General features: G+C 39.1%; 1 protein-coding gene across 5 annotated transcripts in view; it reads right to left on the reverse strand.

Moving 5' to 3' along the window:
* tanc1b (tetratricopeptide repeat, ankyrin repeat and coiled-coil containing 1b) overlaps positions 1-13,054 on the reverse strand; it is a 118,994-nt gene that overhangs the window by 94,265 nt on the left and 11,675 nt on the right. For all 5 annotated transcript variants that reach the window (XM_087804385.1, XM_087804384.1, XM_087804383.1 and 2 more), the window contains exon 2: positions 9,584-9,677. In XM_087804385.1, the coding sequence (XP_087660511.1) occupies positions 9,584-9,677 (94 nt within the window). The remainder of the gene's footprint in view (positions 1-9,583; positions 9,678-13,054) is intronic.

Here is a 13,054-nt window from a genome sequence, read left to right on the forward strand (position 1 = left end):
GTCTTTTGTTGAAATGAAATTCGATTTAACTAGATAAACAGGCACGAGTCTCAACTCCAATTTCTTAGTTCTACCAACATTAATTCAAGATGTCATTGACAAATCTATGTAAAAAACAGAAGATATCACGACGATGACTGATTTTAAATTCAAACTTACTTTCAGTAATAATAATATTTGAGGTATCTGTGATAAAAATATCAATATGGCGATATATCGTAATATCTGTTCCAAGATACTGGATCAATATTTGATAGAAGAATTTTTAGTTTGTTTAAAACTTATTTTATGTGTAACCATAGTTCTCTTTTTGGTAATAGTTGAATAACATGCGTGTTAAATGAAATAATTATATTTCTTTTGACGTGTAAATATTCACTACATGTTCATTTTTGTGTTGCAATTCAACTTCTGGCTGCTAGATGGCATCAATGATTATGTCCTCTGAAGTTCAAGGAACAATGAAATCCGGCGATGACTGAGGACGAGAGGATACAGTCGACTCCAGCAGCATTTACAGCTGATGTTTGGACATATTTATGTTTCAAAACAAATGAGAGTAGTTACAACTTCTTCAAGAGTCATGCGTTCTGACAATACTACAAAAATATCCTTGTTCCTACAGTATTCCTACAGTATCAGAATATACTGCACAATATCATAACGCGTATGTACCACTAGATTCTTGCCAATACACACCCCTGAGTCATCAGTATCAGAGGCAGGATGTGATCAGACAAAACCATTTCCAGACATTTTAAGTTTCAATGAGAGACTGCAGTTAAGTCTGTTCTCTTTCTTCTCTTTACTGCTGATTCATCAAACCACAAGTTGTCAACAACAAAAAGGTCGTTTCTGGCATGTTGAAGGCAACGACTACACCATCGTTTTTGATACTAAAATAAGAACAAAACTTTCGTCACCAAGTGAGAAAGGTCTTTTTTTCGTGGTATGTTGGGTTCATCAGCTGGGAACAACCTTTTGGCATTTCAATAGAGCCGAGGTGGATTAAAGATCTCATAAAAATGTCACTCGGTTGCCCAGTTTTGGAAGTTTTCCAGACAACTAAAGGGGGGCTGCGACCAGAGGTCAACGCATTTTACAACCAACCCCCACTAGCATCACACTACGCTCGCTTGTTAAATGCTACGGTGAAATAAATCCTTCGTGTCAAACGGGGTGAAAGTGAAACGTCCTACCGGGATTTGTTGACCTAGAAAATTCAAATAAAACAGACTGAACCCACCAGGTGGACGACTTTATAAATATTTGGGCTTTTTTTTTCCAGAAAGAGGGTGTGTCTAATGTGGATACACCTGAGGTTTCTCAGCGTGCGCAAGTGTATTTGTATACGGATGCGCGTCTCCAGCGATAGATGTGGGTTTAGCTACGCCCAGCTAATGGTTGCCTGCTGGTCTGCACGGCCCTTTGATACTTGTGTAGGTCTGCACGTTCAATGGCGTCCTTTGTAAATCCAGCACATTCTTGCTCCACCATTTTTAAAGCCCAACCTCAGCTGTCTGGGCATGAAAATCCAGGTAAACACGACCACGGGCAAAAAAAAAAGAGCAAACATAAGGCATTAAGCTATTTCACTTTCAGTGGCATTTAAAAAAAAAAAAGTGAGGTTAAAAAAAATGGGGTGTAGAGTGGGTTTTCTGGGTAGAACCAGTTGTTTTGATTTGAAACAAGTCTGGCGGGATACATTCGACCTGCCATGATTAGACTTGAAGTTTAAGTGGCCGCTGAGGGGCTTATCTGAGCGTCACAGCTCAGCGACTCCTGGGAGGAAAACCATGATCTAATGATAAAAAAGAGCTAGTTTGGTCTGTTCGTGTGTGTGTGGCAGAGAGTCCAGATCTGTTTTTTCCTGTAGAGATTATAAACTGCTTCTCATCTGTGGTCTAGACATTTTTTTTGGTCGGGTTTCGTCTGCCTCCGGTCATCTTGAGGGGGGGGGGAACGCCACCGTAGACTACTCGGGGAAGTTAAAGCCAATTAAGACTTTCATAACATACAAAACAAACAACCCAGCTCATATATTAGCAAAAAATCCTTAACATTCCAAGATGTTAACCCGCCCAGAAGACGTGTATTAAGACGTTTTTAGAAGCCGCAGAACAAGCAGGGAGGTGTCTCTGCTGGCAGCAGCGAAGGTTGCCACCCAACTCTTCAAAGACGGGGGAAGTAGGCGAAAAAGAGTTCATCCTGGGCTGGAAAGTGTGGGCAGACTGTTTGTTAATGTCTGGCACCACGTCTGCAGAGAGATTTACCAAGACTGGCAGCAAAGAGGTACCAGAAGCAGCTCCATTCAAGAGACATTACAGGAGGAAGGAGCATCTTTAAGTTGTCGTTCCAACCACACTGAACATTTCTCCAACTTCCTTTTCCTACTTTCGTTACAGAAGCTCAGAGATGTCCGAGCCAAAGAGAAGACACAACTCAGTGGTACCGAGCAGTTTAAAGAATATTCAATCCATCCATTTTGTTAAGGCATTATGTTATCAAAACACTTTTGGGACATATTCACTAGTGTAAACATAATCATTAATACCAAAAGAAAAGATCAACTGTAAATGAAAAAGTGGCATAATTGTAAAAGTGTACTTCCCTTCAAAGTTACAAGATGCAGACAACAATCTAGTTTATCAGATGTAATCTTCTTAAAATATCGTTCATGACGATGCCATTTTGTTGACCAGTCTCCATTATACATAGAGATAAATCATGAAGTATTTAAACAGAGAGAGACTGTTTGATTAAAGTGGAAAATTGTTTGTATAAAGTTGGAAATTCTTCGATTAAAGTGGAAAATTGTTTGTATAAAGTAGAAAATTGTTTGATTAAAGTAGAAAATTGTTTGATTACAGATGAAAATTGTTTAAAAACAGTAGAAATTTGTTTGATTACAGTTGAAACAAGAGAAATTGACTGTGAAAGTCAAAGGTTTTAATATATTTTTACCATCAGGAAGTATTTCCTGCGTTTGTCAATCATTAAACACATCAAATTCCTTTCCTTCAACATCAGTTTAACTTTTTTTTGTCTCTTTATGATGGTTGAAATAGGCCATCTTTAGTCCTTGTCTCACACTAAACACTGGCATCTTTATAACATTAATCTACTTTGATTTTTGAGATAACACAAAAAAGGACTTGCCAGTTTTGTTTGACACACTTTTTATGTCATAACAGTTCAACTGGATGTAAAGGGTTATTTCTTAAGTCCGAATATACTTTTTAAAAAAGATGTCTGTGGATGATCTTCAGCAGGTCGATTGACCTTCTTTTGAGACCAGTGAAGTGTTGAACCTAAGAATTCGGAAAACCTGTAAAAATTCCTGAAGTAAAAGCCCCTGCGGCTGAAGGTAAAAGGAGGACTTTAAAACTTTGGGTTCATAACAGCGTTGCTACCTGAGGTGAATGAATAACAACCTCTTATTAAGAACTGCAGCCATGATATTGACATAGTTGGCCTCGCGAAGCAAATATCCAGCCGACAACTGACAGCTTCGTCAAAATAACCGAAGATAATTATTCAAATCGTTCCACTTTCTCCGGAACAAACTTTCTCAACAGCCTCGACCCGGTAACGTCGAAGCTTTTCTGATTTCAGGAAACATGTTAAGTCCTTCCAACACGACCTTCAACACGCTAAAATCCTAGCTTTGTAACCAATTTGCTGCTGCCCGACCCTTAGCAGCGAACCACTGTTTCATGTCAAAACAGCCGAGGAACACACAGAAACAGATGACTCAGTGTGTACCAGCCACTGCCACAGCTGAGGAAACACGTCCTAATAGCCTCTCAAACACCAACACACACACACTTCATTAGAGGGTACGCGCAGTCAATAAATAACATGCAATTGGCTTTTATCTCTCACCTTTAGGATGTTTTTTATAAGCTCTCGCTGTTAGGTTCTGTCGGTCAATCTTTTATTTTGCATTTATTTTAACCGCCAACGTTGATTTTTTCAGTATATTTACTACTTCTGATAGCATAACTGGTACTATTATAGTGCCGAGTATTGTACTCATCAATACTTAAATCTGAATATACAGTCTTTGCGGTGTCTTATGGTTAACCTACCTTAGATCAATAATTATCCTTTTAAAAGATAGTTAAAAGCATAAACCTTATACCAAACCTTACATATTACATTTTATTCCATAATAAATAGTCAACTGGCTTCCTTTAAGATAGTTCACCACACAAGAAGGAATAAAACAGAAATGACTTAAAATATATCAATACTTTATGCAATTAATTAATAAAATAAAGCCAAACATTGGATTTAAATTTGTGTTTTTAGCATTTCCATACTTGGTATGAAGAGTATTTTAATGCATATAATATAGTCATAAGTTTTAATAAAGATATTTTACTATTAACTTTGACAACTGTACAATTTTACAATTATACTCTGGATAAGATATTATACAACAGCCATTAACTTTAGATTGTATCATCTTGTTCTTTCTCTTTGTTCTTATTTTATTTTGATTATTTTTTATGAAAAATTGCTGTATTTGTGGATAATTTGGAAAAAAAACAATTCATCAATAAAGTTCTACCTAACCTAACTTTGACAGCTGTGCAATTATACTCTGAATATTATACAACAGCCATTAAAGTAAGTACAGTCTATCGAACAGTCGAAAACTAAAGGTTGAACCCCCTGCTGTGCGTCAATAACTCTGACGTCTCTTGTGCGAGCGACCAGGTGCGTGTCTATGAGAAAAAAACTTTCTGCCAAAAGGCTGAAGTCCTGAGTCTGTGTTTGTGACGGTGGGAGGAGTAAACAGCTGAGATCATTACGGTGGAGGACGCACTGATGCATGCTGGGTGATTGACGCTGCGTCATCCCCGACAGACAGACGGACGACTGTCGAGCAGCTGGTGTGAGCAGTGAGCGGGAAACACCACTTGGACCGGTTTCAGAGAGAATTACCTAACGCCGAACAATTACATCACCGTCGTATTATCCTCATGGTTGAGGTCATTAAATCTCGGACGAATTATTAATATATTTTGACGCACTCGCGCAAGAATGTTGTTTCGCAACCACTTGAATCAACAATTCAGGATTTTAATATCTTGTTGCTGACATCAATTGAAAATAATATTAAATACTGTTTTTTTTAGCAGAACTCCATGTAAACCACTTCAGCAGTTTCTACTTAAAACATCGTCCAACAGTTACCATCGTCATTTGATTGTTTAACTGTTTTTTCCATTTCAACTTCTCTGGAAGTTTGACGTGGAGGCACAAGCCAGAGAGGTAGACGAAGGAACCTTCTAAACCTTCCTGGATCCAAACGGAACACCACTAAAAGCCATTTCAATTTTACAAGCACAATAAAAGTTTGAATTAAATACGTTCAAAAACTTTTGAGTAAGGTTTACACACTAAAACAAACAAACCTAAATATAATAAAACAATACAATTATTTGATAAACATACTTCACTATACTGAGCAACATATTCTTCTAAATAAATAATGCATGCCAATGACAATGCATGTCTGCCTTATTTATTTAGACGATTTCAGAGTCAAAACCAGGGGTGTGAAAAAAATATTGATACACTTGAATATTGACCCCCCCCCCCCAAGACTGTATCAATATTGAACAGAACTGTATCAATATATATATATATATATATATATATATATTTTATTTTTCATAATTTTAAATGGTAATATATTTAAATAAAGCATGTGTAAAATAAAATTAATATGTTGTTTTATTCAAACTTAAAATGCAAATATTCCCAGCATTTGTTCGTTTTTTGTGTTGCGATTTAACTTCCGGCTGCTAGTTGGCAGCAGTTACGTCCTCCATAACCGATGTAATACTGCGAGATCCCAGTGGTGACTAAGGACGAGAGGATACAGTCCGCTCCAGCACCTTTTATAAAGCTGATGTTTGGACATATTTTGGTTTTCAAAACAGACAAAAGCAATTTCGACTTCATCAAGAGTCATGTGGTCTATAAATTCTGCAACACCAGAGTCAAGTATTCGACAATACTACAAATATATATATCCTTCCTGACTATGGCAATATATTGTATCGTTGTCCCTGGTTATGTATTGTATTGCCAGGTTCTTGCCAAAACACACCCCTAGTAAAAACACAGAATGGTTTGACTTGTAAGGCCAGGATAAGGTAGGATAAATAAGGAATGCCAGAGCTGAGCCAGAGCCCAGATGTGTACCGAACTAAAAAGGACCGAGGCACTCATAATAGACACATGGACTTGGCATAAGGTGCTGTGGCCAAGCGGGGATGGTTCTGCGTAAATTTAGACGATATCGTACCGTTCATCTCTGCATCAAACACAAGGAAACCTTCGGAGGAAAGAAAAAAAACCTCCAGAAACGAAGTCCTTAAGAGGCGAAGGAAGAATCTAGGAGGAGCACACGACAGAGACTAAATTAGCAAACTGTGTGTTTTTGTGGTCTTGGCTATGTGGAGCTCCCACAGGAGAGCTAATGACTGCAGTGGTATCTGGCATGGGCACCGAGTTTCCTTGGCCGCTTTCAAGTTCCCTCCAGTCCATAGCCACCAAGTCATAAGCCACATATGCTGAGCTACAGTATCTTGCAATTACACCATTATCAAGGTCTTTCCTTTCCTTGATGCCAGTTATATCTTGCCCAGCTACAGTTTTTACAGGAAGCCGGTCCCGCGGGCCGTTCGGAGTAAATTAAAAAGGCCTGTATGCCCTGACCATGATTATTGTCGGCACGGCTGCGGCGGGATAAACTTTCATCGATTTGCAGGATAAAAAGTGTAAACAACCGAAGAGGGAATATTCAGTTACGAGTGGCTGAAGAATAAATAATCATCAAGACGGAGGTTAAACAAACGGTGTCCACGAAAACCATCGCTGCAGCGTATATTTTGCCCTCTTATGGTCGAGTATGTTCATGGTTGAAATATAAACCAATTTTTAACATAAAGCTTAAGATGGTAATTATGGGGAGTATGGTTGTAGCAGAAAACGGATCCAGTTCTTAGCGCGAGTGCTAGGTTTGCTACAATAATCTTTAAAATCAATTATACATTTCATTAGTTTCTTAATTTCTATCCAACAACTTGTGTCCTGCAGGCAACATCCAGCCAAGAGTCTCCACATCATTTTATCACGTTATAATTTTTAGATAATTTCACCAACAGGAGTGTAATGACTCATTTTTAACAAATAACTTCAGTTTAATTACAGAGACAGTTATAAAATGACAAGAATTAAATGACGGAGCAAGAAGAAGGAATATACACATTTTATGGATCTACTTCCCTTGTTCATCAGCAAGATGACAAACTATGACAATAACAAGCTTTACTTTTCTTTAGGTTTGTTTATATTTTTAAAATTGTTTGATTACAGATAACATTTTTTGGATTGAAGTAGAAAATCATTTGATTACAGTTAAAAAATGTTTGATTACAGTTGAAAATTGTTCGTATAAAGTTGGAAATTGTTTGATTAAAGTGGAAAATTGTTTGTATAAAGTTAGAAATTGTTCGATTAAAGTGGAAAATTGTTGAAAAAAGTGGAAATTGTTTCATTACAGATGAAAATAGCTCAATAATGGATTAAAATTGTTCGATAACAGTTGAAAACTGTCTGATAAAAGTTAAAAATTGTTCGATTACATTTGAAAATTGTATGATTACAGTTGAAAATTGTCTGTGGACAATACATGTATTATTAGGATTGATTATGATTTTATAAAACGTACAAATGTACTGTAAACCAATCCAAGGGACTAGATAAGATTGAAATAAACTTAAATTGTTGCTATTCCTACTACATAATATTGTGAGGTTTCTCCTCAAAGACCACTATGAACTAGGGAAGACTGTTCCCATGCTGGGACGCCAGGAAGCCACTCACATGTGACTAGCTGTCAGTGTTTAAAGTAGTGAGGGGGTCACAGAGAGGAGTGGTCAGACTTTTATGGTCCCAGCATGAGAAGGGAAGAAGAAGAGGCTGTTTAAGCATGATGAACGAGGCCCGGCCGGATAAAGGAGTAGAGCGAGGAAAGAACAACCCAGACTCTCGCGTCTGAGTAATCCCACTGACTCATATGTGGCAGACGGTTTCCATCTAAAAATAAACAGGTCTATTATTCGTCGCCGTCGTTCAAGTGTCGCTCCGTGAGGAATAAGAGTTTGTCTAATGAGTCTGACAACTGCATCAGACTCACTGTAGCGACGCTTATGATTCAGATGTTTGAAGTGAGCGAACCCTAGGAAAAAACTCCTCCTGGGTGGCAGTAAAACAGGCCTCGGCTCGTAGGTGCAGCGTAGGCAGAAACGGTCAATCGGTTATGTCAAGGCAGATCACCGGTGTGAGACGGGAGGACAATAAAGAGTGACTCAGAGTGAGTCTCGCTGGAGGGGAAGGATATCAAAGGGAGCCGTCACATCTGTTGTGACGGAGAGCCAGGCAGTTAAACAATAAATACATCAAACTGTAGCATGAACGCTGACCTGTATGGAAGGAAAACGTTCCAAAACTTTTGGCGTGAGATTACAAACGGCATCGGAGCCATGAACTTTTTTCTTCAAACAGTTGCACATCCTCGCCAAAGATAAAGCCAACGACGTCACTTAAATGGAGTTCACAGATATCCATTTGAAGAAGCAAAACTGATGCTCATTTTCCATGACATAGTACTGTATTTGGTGGAATATCTGACGACCTTTTACCCATTTATCCAGGAAATAAAGGGATAGCAAGCTTGAAAGTTGTAGATTTCTACCGTTTCTTTGAAAAGTTTGAGACTTTTTAAAAGTCCCTAAACGAGATTCTGTTTGTGGTTAGCATTGAACCACATTTGTAGGACTATAAAAGCGCACCAGATTCTGACTTTCAAATCTTGTTTTATGTGTAACCAAAGTTCTTTAATGATTTATAGTGCGTCAAATAAATGTTTTTTTATTTTCTTTGCTAAACATTAATGTGCAAATTTTTACTGTGTTTATTTTTGGGTTGGAACTTCTGTCCTTTAGTTGGAAGAAGGAATTATGTTCTCTGCAGTTAAAGGAACAATGAAATCTTGCAAGATCCCGGCGATGACTGGGGACGAGAGGATACGGCCGACTCCAGCAGTTTTTAAAGCCGATGTTTGGAGATTTTTTTTTTTTTTTTTAAATGAAAGCAGTTACGACTTCGTCAAGAGTCATGTGGTCTGTAAAATCTGCAACACCAGGGTCAAGTACTCGACAATACTACAAATATGTATTCTTGTTACTACAGTATCGCGAAATATCGCAATACATTGTATCTTTGCAACTGTATCATGATATAGTATCGGCAGATTGAAAAGGATACCAATCCATGCCACTAAAGTGAACTAGCATCAAAATATGCCGAAACAAGTCAGTGCAAGACTTTGAAACAATTTTATATATTTTTGTTTTGCTTTTAATTGACCCATGTTCAGATACATTTGACTTTTCACTCAAACATGCCCCGTTCTGCAAAAAAAGGCCACCATCTCATACGGCATGACAGAATCTCGACAGGCTGCGGGCCATCTGTTTCCTTTTGATCTCCCACATACCTGAGTCCTTCTTGCTCCCCTTGCCTCCTTCCCTGTTCTTTTTCAGCACCGCCTTGAACATGACAAGATTCCTGGAACCCTCTCTGGTGAGGCCCTGGTGGTGGAAGAAGATTAAAGTCAACGACAGACCAAGTCAAATTTGAAATTCATTGTTCTTGCATCAACTCGCTCGCTAGCATATTCATACCAGCGCATAGAATTCAATCCAGTCGAGCCGAATAAAATAGGAGCCCTAGCTATTTTCCCACAGCGCTCCCAATTCGGCAGGTCAGCACTGGCGGCCTGCGTGGAAAGAATGCTCCAATATTTGTACAGAAAAGGGCACGTTCTGCTATCTTGTTGCACAGGAAAACACTCAAATGCCCCGAATTCCACATGTAATTGATAGTATGAGGCTGAACTTGAGTGTTTACAGTCGCTTATCACGCTTGTTCCCGAGCAAGTGTGCATTTTCAACGCTTGTAGTTAAGCGACGGATTATGAACTCGAGGGTCGACCTGTGCAAACCCTCCGTGTCTTCTGCAGAAACACCAGCTAACCAAAGAATCCATTTCTCTGTACGTCTGTGACACGAGACTCGTAGCCCCATAAGCAATACCACACATCGGAAGAATGTGTTCGACCTAATCGGAAACAGAAGACGTCCGTGATCGAGGCTGATTAATTGCTTGTTCGTTCAAAGTTAAAATCTGGCATCAATCACTTTATTGCTGGATATGGATCCAATGGCTCCGAGCAATTACGCACAAAAAGCCTCGGGAGTCATTATCACCTCTTCCAAAACAAAACCGCACAAAGAAGAACACGCTGACATAGACGGATCTTAAAAAACCACACTGTCATTATAGTTCCAGGAAACACCCTTGATATATTTTTCACACTCCAGACCAGACATGTGAAGCTTATTGTACTTTTTTTTTCAAATGTTTTACGAAGCCTGAGTCAGTGTCACTGAAGTCGGATTTAAAAATGAAAAACATGTTTAGAGTAAAACCATTCGGAGGTGGAATTTATCAGTGTAACAGCTGGGGTTACGATCCCCAACCCCCCCGAATTAACTCAAATTCGGAAAATAGTGACCATTTATTTTTAATATTCATATCGTCATATAATCCCTCCTTGCGCTAAAACCTTTCGTAGCTGTCAGATTTCGACATTCTTACATAGTTTACACTCTCAAAATCCTACATAATTATAAAAACATGACATTACTTACTACGTTTGATACGTAGTTAGATAACCTCAACAACATGTATTTTTACCAATCAAACTCGACATTGTTTACGTCGTGCCATCCATCTCAACGACCCTCTCAGTAACAGTGACCTGAGAAGCTCCCGTAATACTTTGCCGCCCAGCCAACCAATCAAGGCGGTTGAACATTTTTACATAGCGGTATTGACGTAGAATTCAAATACAGTATTGAAGCAACAATTATTAAAGTTTATATGCTGTTGATGTAAGATACTTCGGAAAAAGTTCCTCTACAACATGTAGGAGTTTTACACAGTATTTACTTCCGAACACTTGAAACTAAACGTACTCCACCAGGTGCTACTTATATTTGAAAAGAAAACCTCAGCTAAATGAAATCACCTGTGCGGACCCGAACAATTACAAGCCCTCTGTCGTTTTTGAACCATCTCCAAACATATTGTTGAGTTATGTATATTTCCTCGTGAACTTCTTATCGAAGCAGAAATGTGAAACATATGTGTGTGGGTACATAAACTCAGAAGGGTTCATGGTTAAATTCTTTACTCATCCTTTTCCATCTGCCCGCCGCCGCCAGAACCCATTTCCTTTATACAAGAGATGACATTTCTTGGCTTCTTCTATTGCTTTCAAACTTTGAAATTGGAAAAGAAATAAATATCCAGTTTAACATAACATTTTTCTGCACCATTCTCTCTATGATAAACAACGTTTAATCATTTAAGTTGTACAGGCAGATTTGTCGACCTGTGACGTAAGATGGAAGTAGATCACGGACGACTTGGTTTGTATCCAAAATAGTAGATCAAAGATGTCCATTGCGGCTTATAAACAAGACTCTTCCGTGTCAGGAGGAGCCGGTCTATGTTTTATGTTAGCCGACCGCTTATCTCCACAGCAACAAATAAAAGACAACTAGGTTATCTAAAGGGAAATGAGTAATGCCCTCTTGAAACACTTGAAGCCAACGTGACAAATTCTTTCCACGTCAACCGGTTAGACCTTCTTTGGTCGTCACATTGTTTAGTACAGTAACACAATAACTTTAGTGTCCATGATCTCATAAAGCCGTCTGTTTTTTGTTTTGTTTTTGTGGAACTTTTATTTGACATTGTAGCCTTATTTGGAGGAAGTACCCTCCATTGGGATATTCCTGAAATACCTCACTCCTTCAGAAACGATACCAGAGGCAACTTAACTAACTGTGTGTGAGGTGACACGTTGGACAAACTATTGGTCTTTTCAAACAGCTCTTTTTGGCCATACTCTCCTCGAATGGACTGAGTTTGTGTTCCAGTTCCACCACCATCACGGTAGGCTGAATCTCTGGTTATAAGAGAGCCAGGCCACCACTAAAAAAGTTGACGCTACTTCTAAGACAAGAAACAAACGGACCATTTCTTTTAAACAATGCTATAAGGAGTACTGTCCGAAAAGTTGTTCTGTGGGCCGTTGACAAGGTCCAGACCTTTTTGTGTCTGGCAAGTACACAATTGCCTCCCAATTTCGCGGCGCTATGTTATGACTGCCCGGGCCCACTTTAAAGCCGGTTGCACTGCTGGTGGAAACGCAACCCAACAAAGTACTCCCGAGTCAAGTTAGTAGGACTGAAACTGTGCAGTTTAAAAACACCATAGGGGAGAGTCTAGTCACCCCATGGAGAAAAATAATGTCTTCCACATGCATCCACTCTCCTGCTAATGACCACAGGTGTGAGTAGGAAGTTGTATTTACCTTGTATTTTTGGCTTGGCTCCATCCCTCACTTGTTAACAAGTCCCTGAGCAAGTTTACTCAGTCACTGGGGTGTATTCCTTACACCCTCAAACCACTTCTACAGTCAGTGGCATCAGCTTTAGGAAGCAAACGGTCCAATAACCTGCGATAGTAAATTGGCTAGTTTAGCATTTCCCATCAGCCTCCATCACCTTAACTTATCGTGCTAACGGTCCCTCGGATATTTAGTTCCTCATTCCAACACCCAAGAATGGCTATGATATACAGTATACTGTATGTCTTACATCGTGACAATGACTGCTAAAAAGTATGCATTCAGAATCCAAGCGAAACGCAACGTTAGCTTAGTTTCTCTCTCTTTCTTCGCAAAGACTGAAAAAAATCTCTTTAATTCAGCATCAAACACTGCGAAGCTTAAGCTGCTGTGGGGTCGCACCGGTAACCTTTGTAAGAATGTCTCCTCAGAGAGGCGTCCTGGACCGTGTGGTATGCGACCAGACTGGGTCCAAGATTCCTCAAG

The sequence above is a fragment of the Callionymus lyra genome, chromosome 12, assembly GCF_982586985.1.
Source record: "Callionymus lyra chromosome 12, fCalLyr1.hap1.1, whole genome shotgun sequence".
Taxonomy (NCBI): domain Eukaryota; kingdom Metazoa; phylum Chordata; class Actinopteri; order Syngnathiformes; family Callionymidae; genus Callionymus; species Callionymus lyra.